Here is a 12,134-nt window from a genome sequence, read left to right on the forward strand (position 1 = left end):
CTTTTTTCTTTATTTTTAACAAAATATGATGGTTCAACGCATTTATATAAAATTAATATTATTACAAATTTAATAATAATTTCGTTTATAATATTATGAATATAATATAAAATTCAACGAAATTATTTGTTCAGATCATTTAGGATTAACATATGTACTTTCTTAAGCAAGGACATAGCACGAATAGTATCGCTGGTGTACACATATAGACATATATATATATGTATTAAGTAACTACGTTACATCTATGTCCTCTAAAGCAGTGGTGCGCAAACTGTGTCGCGAATTTCTATTAATTTGAAGGAAAACAAAATAAAATTCTGAAATATAAATACGTCGTCCGCGTATTCAAATGACACAATCCCGACGTTTTATCAAACATATATACATACATATATATATGTATGTATATATATATATATATATATGCACATTATTCTATGTTTTATAATCTAATAAATAATTCTTATATACAAGATTTTAATTGTTTTTAAAATAACGAGCAACAAACGATATTCCCTTTTTTATTGTCTTTTATTATAATTTCCTATAATTGTATCGCAGAATATTCTTATACAAAGATTTGTTTATAAAGATAATAAAATCTATTTTCTCCAGCAAATTATTTTCTAACAATTAAAAGCAATATAAAAGGATGTTAATTTATCAAGTAAACAAGATAAGAAATCTCATTGATGTCATAGAAAATATGTTCTATTTTGTAAATGGTTTCTTTATTATTTTCATAACGTTACGTCATATTAGTACCCTTCTGGTGAGTCACTTTTAGTCATATTTTTTGAACAATATCTTATCATTGAGAAAATCGATCGCATGATAAAATCTCGACATAATCCGTTTGCCAAAAACGATCAATCGAACGAACATATGTATCTATTTACTTTCATTAATTTGATCGAACACTATATTGGTTTATTTATTTTTAAAACAATAAACTACGTTTCGTTTAATGACAATTGTCGATTCAGAAGCTTTGAATTATTATCTGGTTGATATATTACTTGGGAGGATATTCTGCGTGTCAACGCATCTTGCCTTCTTCTTTCTATTCTATCCGTAAATGCTTTCACATAACATGCTGAACATATTATTAGACAAATCTAAAAATAAAAAAATAAATAAATGAAATGAATTCTTTTCATTAATATCGATTAACGTAAATATAAAGCTTGATGATAAATTCGTGAATGAAAGTGAATTTCATTTACTTTCAATAATAATCCACCGAGACCGAGTAAAAACACATGTAATAAAATCGATCTCGCACGACTTATCATAACATGATGGCAGCCTCTGGCATATATGGAAGTACAAGTGGATTTATCGTTGTTTGACTTTAGAGACAATGATGTGTCGCAACAAGTCCACGGAACCGAATTTTGCCCACGGTAATCGGTTGGTCCGTCCATGCCGCAACATTGAAACTATAATAATATTAAATGTTAATTAACACTAATTATACGTATGAATATATTTTGAATATAGATATGAATTTATCTTTAGCAAGATAATGACTTCTTAAATGATTTTTTAAGGAAAATAAACAAGAAATTTCGTAATTTATAAAAAGAAAAAAAGAAAATAGAAAATTTACAAGTTAGATAAAATTAGTTAATGTTATTTACAGTATTAAATACAAATTAACGATATAAATTACGGCAATATCGATGCGTGGGCGTTTCAGAGTAAAATCAATACATAGAAAAATACCATTACGTTACGGATAATTATTGATTCATTCTCATAATGGCATATCTCTTACAAAGAAAACAATAGCGCATGTGAACTTATCAAAATAAAAATGTAAAATACATATATACTAAAATTCTTTGCGTAAAGAGAAGATAAAAAGCCGGTTATTACATTTATTATATATAATATAAAACTATAAATATTAAATTAAAAAAATAATACAAGAATTTATAATATTCCGATAAGAACGTATACATTTACCTTGGTTTGTACGTGCTCCCATAATTGTTGATTGTCTTTAGCTACAAATACTGTTTCAAGACGTGTAGCCGGAAGGAAATCTATTTGTTCGTGTCTGACAAGTGCCCATATTCCAGCAGTCGTTTCTAATATACCAATTATCGCCAAACTTGTAACAAACTAAAAATCAAACAGTTTATTACAATAACAATTTTCTTTTTAAATCAATAAACAAAGGATCCATATTTAGATATATTGATTATTTTGCTTACTAGTATCACTTGACTCTTTTGCGTAAATTCGAGAAAATGCCAGGACAACCAACCAACGGCACATGTGAATAAACCCAAAACCAAGAGAGTAATTGACGGACCGTAAACATTATCAGGTGTGAGTTGTTTATATTCGGCTAACTGATATAAAAAAAATCCAGCGAAGGTTGAAGCTACTATTCCTGAAATCTGTAAATAGATATTACCGGATGTGAGATATTAGAGTATGGTAGATAAGACTACGTAGTTTTTTCTTCTGTGAAAATAAAAAAGAAGAGTTAAGAAAATATACGTTTTAAAAGTATGACTCAATGATTATCTGAAGCTTCTAACAACGATAAAATATATTTTCTTGTAGTAACACTTATTGTTAGCGATATCAATTATTTACAGATATATTACATTTCTTTGGGATTAGATAAATCTCATGTCAATAAGATAGAGCGTAGATAAAAATAATATGCCTCAATAAAAATCAGAGAATCGAAACGTTTCAAACATACGAGCATGAAATTTACAACGAAAAATGTATAAAAATAATAAACGGTAGACCAGTGTTAGGAGAAATAAATATTAATAAATCGATCGAAAAATAAATGAAAAGTTAAAACCAACGAGTTTAAATAACGACGATTGACGAAGCAGAGATTTCCGATAGAATAATTCATTAATCGATATATGTGATTTTGATTTTGAAACAATTTTCTACAAATAATTCAAATCGTCTACATATTTCAAATATTATTTCTTATAAATATATATATGTATGCAAATATATGCGTATATTAGTAAGAAAAATATTGGTAAAAAGAAGATTAGAAGATTAAAAAAAAAGTAATAAAGTATCGAGAAGAGGAGGAACGTCAAAGGACGCATCGCAATATAAATTATTTTAACTAAATATAATAAATGTAAAAAGAAAAAAAAGATTAGAAAATATAGAACAAAAAATGATCTAGGAAGGAGCATATAACTTACGCCAAGAACGACGGTACCAACGATTAGAAGATATCGTAAGCAGCCGAGTGCTCGTGCCATTTCACCATTTCACGTTTATAAATACACGCGCGCAGGAGACGAAAAGAGGGCGAGAGTAACGTGGTGCGTGCACGCGCGCGCGTATACATGCAACGCGCGCAAATACACCACCAACAAAAATGAAAGAAATAGAGTTATATATGTATATGTATATGTATATATATGTACACTTGTAAACGCATCAGCAAACTTTGGCCGAACCAAACGTTATAATAATCACGAGGGCGACACAATCACAAAAGATCTTGATTCTTCAAGCGCGCGTCTTTCGATCTCTTCGAAAGTCTCACTCATTCCAACAAATAAAGCGCTACTAACGTCGTATAATCTTTATCTTCGAAGTACCTCCTCCTTTTTCAAATTTTTTTTAACAAGTTTATCGTTTTTGTCTACAGTAAAATTTCAGGATAAATTTAAAAAAGATACGCGTATGTTAGATATAGAATTTACCCCCAACGTGACTAATTTTCCACGATTATTCTCTTCTCGAATATTATATGAAAATATTTCTTATGTATTTTATATATCTCGTTTCTTAATTTACAAGTAGATCAATGAAAGTATTTATTTAATGATTGTTTGGAATTATTGTACAAAGATATCGGATTTTTGATTTATCTTGAAAACTTCGATCGTTCTAAAATACTTTTTTTTAGGGGGAAATTTTAAAGCAATCAAATTAAAACTTTATCTAATTGAATGAATTTATGCGGTAGAGCTAAAATATCGCTCAGTTTGGCCCAAAAATGAAAAATATAAATAATATTCTTATAAGTAAAAAGAATTATTAATACAAAAGAACAAATAAAATTATAGATTTTATTCTCGGACATGTGTTTATTCTCGTGTGAAACAAGTCTTATCCGACTCGATTATTCTGATATTTAAATTTCACGCGCTACGTTTACATATATATATATATATATATTTGTAAATACGTATATTTATATTCTCTGTATATAATTTCGAATTTTTTGCAATTGGTTTAACGAATGTAAAGAATACCGACGATGCTTACACGACGATGTCTTGTTCAACTATAATACTAAATATCTAGACACATGTGAGTTTTATAGCTAAGGTACAGGTGTTTAGGGTATGACTAACCCTTCGTTACGCTATGACCAACGTTCGATCGATAAAAAAAAATGTGTCCCATTTAAATTCACCACCTTTGATAAATTTTTTTAATTTATATTTCATTTCTTTCAACAAAATGAATAATAAAATATGTGAGTATCAATTGGAATAATTTTTTCAATAATTATTTTTCAAATGTCATTTTTCTTCTATAAATTCAATTATTCCAAATGTCACGAACATGAATGATCCCTATTTTAAACAAAAGATCATATTTATGCGTCATCTGCATTTACAATCTAATTGCCGGAAAACAATTTGTCAAACTTTTTCAAACTGTAACAAAAATGGTGCCATAACTTAAGTTTATAATCAAAGACTTTATGCATTCAAATCGGCCTTAATCGGATAAGACAATTGCATCCAGAAGACACCAAAAGGACCGTGCGTCCTTCCAAAATCGATGGAAAATTTGAAGAAGAATATTTAAAAAAAAAAATAAGGAATTAGGAATACATCAGGTTTGCGTGTTTCATCGAGAGACGCAGGCGTCCATTCGACGCGACGCTATTGATTCGAATGCGCAACAACGAAGGTAACCTACTCCTGGAAAGATTAGGTTGCATTAGTATGACGGGAGTCTAGTCGAAGTTCTGTTTCTTCCATCAATTATACCTACACTCGGCAATATATGTTAAAAAGGAAACGTAAAAAAAAAAGAAGAAAAAAAATAAGAATAAAAAATAAAAGCTCGAAGTGTAATAAGTGTTAGCACAAGTAATTAAGGAAAAAAAAAAAGAATAAAATATAAAATATGGTCGGTCCCAATGTGTCATTGTGACTAACCGTACCGGAGGGTGGTGGTGTATCCTCCACGTCCACGCAAGGTGCAACTTTGCGAACACCTTCCGAACACGATCGACTGAACACGGAACTCGCGACGCTGTGTAAGGTAAAAAGAAAAAAAATAAATGAATAAATACAAATTGACAGGTCTAAATTATTTGTTTTTTCTTGTACGAGATTGTTATAAAAAATAAATAATAAAATTGATTAGAAAAAATACGTACAGGTCTATCCTGTGAGCCCTGTAACAGGGCCTGGTGCGGCAAGATCCGTATGGGAATTAAGTCCCGATCCCGACATGGTCGGGCATCTACCCAGCAACCTGCTTTCGGGTGGGACTCACCAGAATCAAAATTCTGATAAAAATACCAATCGAAGGGACAGCAATGGACCGGATGATAATATATATGCCGAGGCAGCGCCAGGCCAAAGTCCAAGCGATGAAACTAAACAAATTTTTGATCTTCTTAGAGCAAGGTGATTATATAATTTTACAAATTTATTATAATTTGTTATTTATTGTTAATTGTAATTACCGTATAAAGAACGATCTTTTACAGTGTGTCTGTTTGTAATATATTATTTTCGTCGATATAACAGTCAGGAAGAGATACTTTATTGAAATGTTTGTGTTGCAGTGAGGTAGAAGCAGTCGAGGAATTAGTAGAGAAAAATGGATTGAGCATATTAAATGTCCGAGATGAATGGGGATATACGCCTGCTCATTGGGCTGCTTTGGATGGTAACATTGAAGTACGTGAAATAATATCTACATTGTCCTTGATAATATTGTATAGTCTGAAAAAGATTCAATATAAACGATAATGCAAACAGGTGATGAGATATCTTATAGAACGAAGCGGACCAATTGACCATTCTTGTCTAGGAACGCAGGGTCCCAGGCCTATACATTGGGCATGTAGAAAGGGTCACAGTGCTATAGTGCAATTATTATTAAAGGTAAAAACAATGGTATCAGAACAACATTATTTTCTTGTAACAATTTTAATTTACTTTTAGGCCGGGGTTGCCGTTAATGCTGCCGATTTTAAAGGTTTGACTCCTCTAATGACAGCCTGTATGTTTGGAAAATTTGCTACGGCCGCCTTTCTTCTTGGATCTGGTGCTATGGGTCATCTAACGGATATCAATGGAGACACCGCACTTCATTGGGCAGCTTATAAAGGACACGCCGAATTAATAAGACTTTTGATTTACAGCGGCGTCGATTTGCAGAAACCCGATTATTTCGGATCTACTCCTCTACATTTAGCTTGTCTATCGGGAAATATTAGTTGCGTTAAGATATTGTGCGAAAAGAGCAAGATCGAATTGGAGCCACGAGATAAAAATGGTAAAACTCCATTACAATTGGCTAAGAGTCATCGTCATTCAGAAATCGTACGCATATTACAAGCTGAACAAAAGCGCAGAGCTAGATGGATTCCACCGATCAATGAACTCTGGTTCGTAAATTTTCGTTATTCTTTTCTTTTTTGTTTTGGTTTTTTTTGTTACATCTATCTAAAAAAAACTCGACGAATTTTCATCAACAATCTATAACTTTTTGATAGGGCATTATTATTTGGAGGAGCTGGTAATAGTAAAGGACCATTATTATTGTTTATGATATCAGTTTTACTATGGGGTTATCCTATGTATTTACTTAAATGCATTCCATTGACTTGGAATCTTTTGCGAGGAAGTCATTATTGTTTTATTTATTGGAATATCGTCATGTGGATATCATGGATAGTAGCTAACAGGAGAGATCCTGGTTATGTACCACAAAATAGTGAAACTTATTATAGGGCTATAAAGCAGGTAATTTATTCATGAAAAATTTCCATTTTAATTAAATGGAATCTTCATTTCATTGAAGATAATTCTAATTTGAATATTTCTTCTTCTGTATTTTCTTTTTTTAGATACCGTATTTTGATAAATGGAAGAAAAGAAATGTTTTATTATCGCGTTTGTGTCACAGTTGCAGATGTTTCAGACCGTTAAGAGCTAAACATTGTAGAATTTGCAACAGATGTGTCACTTGTTTTGATCATCATTGTCCTTTCATATATAACTGTGTTGGATTAAGAAACAGGTGAGTTAATTTATACTACTAACAAATGCTAATTTATGTGTCTTCTCGCATCGAGATATATCTGTTCCAGAATGTGGTTTTTCTTATTTGTAATGTGTGTGGCGATAAATTGTTCATTTACGTTGTACTTTGCGTGCTATTGTATGGCTATCGAAGGCATCCAATTGTTATATGTCTTGGGTGTATTAGAAGCACTAGTCTTTTGTGGCCTTGGATGGATATTAACATGCACTTCGGTAAATATAATATAAATTTCCGATTTTTTAAAAAAAACTTTTCATTTAATTTGAAAAATTTCAGGTATTTTATATTATTTATTTAATGTGATAGGAAATAATTATTTATCTTTTTGTTTTAATACAGGTACTCCACGCTTGTATGAACCTAACGACTAACGAAATGTTTAATTATAAGAGATATCCGTATTTAAGAGATAAGAAAGGTAGATACCTAAATCCATTTAGCAGAGGTCCTGTACTTAATTTCATTGAATTCTTCCTTTGTCCTTCTGATCATCGAATAAATGATCCTCAGAATTATCAAATTCTTACTGAAGATGTTATGTAATGTCATTTGTGAACTACACTTTGTATGCAAATCTAACAGATGTAATTATTTAATCCAAAATCTCTGCCTTTTTGAACTTTTCACGTACTCGTATTTATAACACCGCCATATTTATAGTACACGTTTATGCTAATAACATTTTTTTTACTGCATCAATTCAAACATTTGTTCGATGCGCTTTAATAAATTATTCTTTAAATACAATTGTATAGTTTATTACAATTATGTATATCTATAAATATATATACTTGTGATCATAAATATATTTATTACAAAATAGTATCAAGTATTTGTATAATAAAATCTATAAAACACGGTTCACGATAAATGTATTACAGAAAAATCGAATTTTCCTTAAACATGAATTCAATTAAAAAGTTTAAAAAGGCCTCTATATAATTTTTAGTGAAGCAATAGTCTATTATACGTACAATATGTAATATAAAGGATATTATCGTTTTAATTTGTATAATGAAACATCACTGTAAATAATACTAATAATAATAATAAACTTCGCTCTTATTTTACGAATGTTTTACTGTATAAAATAAAACGATTACCTTATATATTACAAATTTGTAAAAATACGTGTATAAACTTATCTATATAAAAAATGGTAATAATATTTTTGGTATTCTGTTATAAAAATCGTAATACGAATAAAAGCCTTGTTAAAATGAATAAATATAATCTAATTAGACATATAAAAATGATTACTTACGTTAAATAACATCAATTTCACTACTGGCAGTTATTTGGCATGCATGTTACCAATGAATATATTAAGTTAATCGAATGTAGATTAGGTATTAATTGCCCACATTACTTTAACTCGTAACAGAAATCATAATTTGGTGGGGGTTCAGGAATTGGCGGTGGATTTTGAGGTATGTCAATTCCTTCTGCATCCAAAAGTCTTAATTTAATATCCATAGATAATAAAGTTTCCAAATCATTTTCAGCTTCTTTGCTGGTCATTCTATGATCTATGAGAACAATAAGAAAAATTTATTTAATATTAAGTAATATATACATCACTAGATTGCTAAATAATATAGAAATTTCAATTTACTAAGTAAGGCATTAATGCCATCCGTCCAATAATCAAAAACTTGTTCGTCAGGTGCAACAAAATCTAGACTGGAAACTTCCACCGAATCCAACATTAAGGAAAATGCTAATTGAGGGGTCATTTTCCTTCGCTGTAAATCTTTCATATGAGGACAGTCTCTCCCAATTATTAAACCCCGAATCTCAACAATAGGTAATTTAGTTGGTAATTCATCTATCGATGGTACTGACTTTTCATCGCAGTCTCCATAATGCAATACTTTGTGATTTGGTGATAAACGCACGTACCAAAATTTATCCTTAATTCTCTATAAATTTATAAACGTAAATTAAATTAACTTTAACGTTATTCTACTTTAATATAAAGTCAATTTCAAATAAAAATCAGTTACCTGTCCTCTAGCACTATATTTCATAAATCTAGTTCCTTCTACCAAAAATCCGAGACGTTGTTGTTGAATTAACTCCAATATTTCAGGCGTAATTTGTTCTCTGAGTTCAACGATCGGTCTTGCATGACTTTCCCACTCCTCACGATTAGTTCTTTCTTGTTGCCAAAGATTAGTGATCGTTGAATATGTTAACTGTTGTAATTTACTTTTAAATTTATCTAGTCCTGTTGGTTTGCACTGAAGAGCTCTTGTTATTTGCTCTCTTACAACGGAAAATACTTTTACGAAATCCTCAGTAGTGGCTCTCATTTCTTTCCATGTTTTATTCAACAAAACTATACAAACGCAATAAAATTCTTCAAATGGATGATCATGTGTAAAAAACATTGGATGGTACGATTGTCCTTGTTCACTTGGTGCTTCTCCAATACGTAACACCTAATTAAAAACGAAAGATTTTAATAAATAATTTATATCGTTATAAAATAAAAATAGCACTTACGAATATATATATATATATATAAATATGTAATTTGTTGTATATACCTCGCATAATAATTTGACAAGTTCGACGCTTGTCCTACCAAATGGGCATTCATGTTCATCTGCACGACAAGAGTTTTCTAACACAACCTTCGTATAATTTTCCATATGATTACGAGCAAAATATACCATACAATCGAGCGCTAGCATACCAGGGGGGGTTTCGGTAAAATCAAGAGCAGGATTAATATCATATTTAAAACCTAATTTTTTATAATCTTTAGCGTATAATCCTTGTTTGCGAGCAGCCACATCTATTCCAATACCCCCTTCCGTGTCAAATGCAATTCGTCTAAGTTCCTTTATTTTTTCATGCGCATCTTGATCTTGCGGATCCATGTTAGTCATCATTCTTTGTTCTAAGAGGCTTAAAATCTGTGTTTGCAGGACATACAGTTGATGGGCCATTTCTGTACCAACCTGAAACCAACCCAAAACCATTAGAATGGTAATAAATATATAATTGTAATATATAAAATATAACTACATCATACCTGTCCACTAGATTTAATTATGTTTGTAAGAAAAACGTTTCGAACTTGCTTTGATTGCAATGTGGCAGAGACAGCTTTCCGTTTGGATGTGTCAGCTTTGAGAAATAAAGCGTTAATCAAAGCAATAGCATTTTGCTGTATTTGTGGACGTGAACTTTGCAGATGCATTACCAAATTAGGAAAAGTAACTTCTTTTTCAACTTGAGCATATTTGCCTGATGAATTTAAAACAATATTTTCTAAGATACTAAGTGCTGCTTCGATTATATTGGTATCTAAAGACACTGATTGATTATTCACATAGCTTGCTACTTTATTAATGAATGGTATCTCCAAGATATCCCAAGATACAATCCCATGATCCATCAATTCTACAAAGGACTGAAGAGAATATGCTAAAGCGCTACCTTTATATATTCCACCCTCAACCTATATATACATATAGAAAAATAATAATAACCATATCTTTACAAAATTATTAGTTGAATTAGTAAAGAGATATGAAAGAGATTAAAATACCTGAGAGACAATGAGACCTAATCCTTGTTTATTGATAAATTCTAATGCAAATGTCATATCTGTACTTAATGAGCTTAATTTTTGTAACGCTGCAATGTTCTCCTCCGAAGTGCCACTATTCAATTTTGTTAATATATCCGTAGCTATTTTAGAAGGAGAAAACTCTAATCTTAGAATACTACCATTTTTTACTTCGTTACGATTCTTTTCTGTAATATAATTTTGATTATTATTCTCAGAAAATTGTAACGAATATAATTCTGAATCAGAAAGACCCCATCCATTACACAATTCCTACAAATGAAACAAAAAGAATTTTTAATTTATTTAATAATTTTTATAGTTACATTTATAAATTGTATCAAAACTAAGACTTTATTTACCTGAATAATACCAGTTAATGGTTGTTTTTGATTAAACTCAATTAACTGTGGTACTTGATCTGTCATCTGAACAGCAATTTTCACGATATTGGAATCCTTTTGGACCGGCATTTTATACACGTAAATTGAACAGTTAATTGTAACTAACAGTTATATATTTAAAATACATATAATGCATTTATTAAGTGTCCATTTATAATATCATCATTATTTTGACATGACTCATATTATAAAAGTGACAACTATCATTCAAATACTCCTTCTCACAATTATATATTGATATATTTATACAAAATAGTCGTCGTTAAAATTACGTCATTATAGAATTCAATGCAAGTTTCGCATTGTCATATAATTTTTCGTAAAAAGTCAAACTCACATAATAATACACAGCATTTTATTTAAATTCAACTTAGGGCGGTAGCCATTTTATTCACGTGATAGTATAAGCTACAGTATTATTAAATAAAGTTAGTAGTGTGTGTTACCAATAAATCTGCAAAGAAAAATAAATAACAAGAATTTAAATTCTTACATGATATTGAATAATTCGAAACAAGTTAGATTATTAAAAAATACATACAGTAGATAAAAAAAGTATATTTATAAAATTAGTCGTCCATATCCAAACTCCGTTATGTCTATTAAAAGTCAAGTTGAGCTTTTTACGCCATCTTTTAGATGAGGTTAAACTGTATACTACTACTACTTTATTCATTATGCGATGCTCGCGCCACCGAACATTGTTGAAAGAAACTTCTGAAGACACGAGGTCACGTGACACCATGCTACTTCTAGACTCCCCACTTGCATCATGTGATACTTGTCGTTTTGTGAACATTGCCGCATATCTAACCTAACTTCTTTTTGTTATA

The 12,134-nt window shown here is 30.3% G+C and overlaps 3 protein-coding genes across 4 annotated transcripts; 1 reads left to right on the top strand and 2 right to left on the bottom strand.

Annotated features, from left to right (window-relative positions):
- Positions 1 to 515: 515 nt before the first annotated feature.
- LOC122519966 (23 kDa integral membrane protein-like) lies at positions 516 to 4,442 on the bottom strand. The gene is made up of 5 exons (XM_043639820.1): positions 3,204 to 4,442; positions 2,226 to 2,414; positions 1,975 to 2,133; positions 1,230 to 1,445; positions 516 to 1,121 (listed from the first exon to the last, which is right to left on the bottom strand). Exons 1-5 carry the CDS (start codon positions 3,261 to 3,263, stop codon positions 957 to 959), a joined length of 789 nt encoding a protein of 262 aa, XP_043495755.1. The 5' UTR covers positions 3,264 to 4,442; the 3' UTR covers positions 516 to 956.
- Positions 4,443 to 4,577: 135 nt separating this feature from the next.
- LOC122519964 (probable protein S-acyltransferase 23) lies at positions 4,578 to 8,245 on the top strand. 2 transcript variants are annotated; one of them, XM_043639817.1, is made up of 9 exons: positions 4,578 to 5,295; positions 5,401 to 5,666; positions 5,828 to 5,942; positions 6,024 to 6,149; positions 6,210 to 6,655; positions 6,764 to 7,013; positions 7,118 to 7,290; positions 7,361 to 7,526; positions 7,654 to 8,245. In XM_043639817.1, the coding sequence occupies exons 2-9, from the start codon at positions 5,488 to 5,490 to the stop codon at positions 7,855 to 7,857; spliced, it is 1,659 nt and encodes a 552-aa protein (XP_043495752.1). In that variant the 5' UTR covers positions 4,578 to 5,295; positions 5,401 to 5,487; the 3' UTR covers positions 7,858 to 8,245. The 2 variants fall into 2 exon arrangements, with proteins under 2 accessions (XP_043495752.1, XP_043495751.1); XM_043639816.1 differs by having other exon boundaries at positions 4,580 to 5,295; positions 5,416 to 5,666.
- Positions 8,246 to 8,644: 399 nt separating this feature from the next.
- Positions 8,645 to 12,097, bottom strand: LOC122519962 (engulfment and cell motility protein 1). Its single transcript, XM_043639815.1, has 8 exons — positions 11,843 to 12,097; positions 11,260 to 11,755; positions 10,877 to 11,170; positions 10,358 to 10,786; positions 9,867 to 10,283; positions 9,321 to 9,758; positions 8,930 to 9,236; positions 8,645 to 8,843 (listed from the first exon to the last, which is right to left on the bottom strand). The coding sequence occupies exons 2-8, from the start codon at positions 11,368 to 11,370 to the stop codon at positions 8,680 to 8,682; spliced, it is 2,160 nt and encodes a 719-aa protein (XP_043495750.1). The 5' UTR covers positions 11,371 to 11,755; positions 11,843 to 12,097; the 3' UTR covers positions 8,645 to 8,679.
- Between the last annotated feature and the right edge of the window lie 37 nt (positions 12,098 to 12,134).

Source organism: Polistes fuscatus, unplaced genomic scaffold, assembly GCF_010416935.1.
Source record: "Polistes fuscatus isolate 324 unplaced genomic scaffold, CU_Pfus_HIC Scaffold3, whole genome shotgun sequence".
NCBI classification, from domain to species: Eukaryota; Metazoa; Arthropoda; class Insecta; order Hymenoptera; family Vespidae; genus Polistes; species Polistes fuscatus.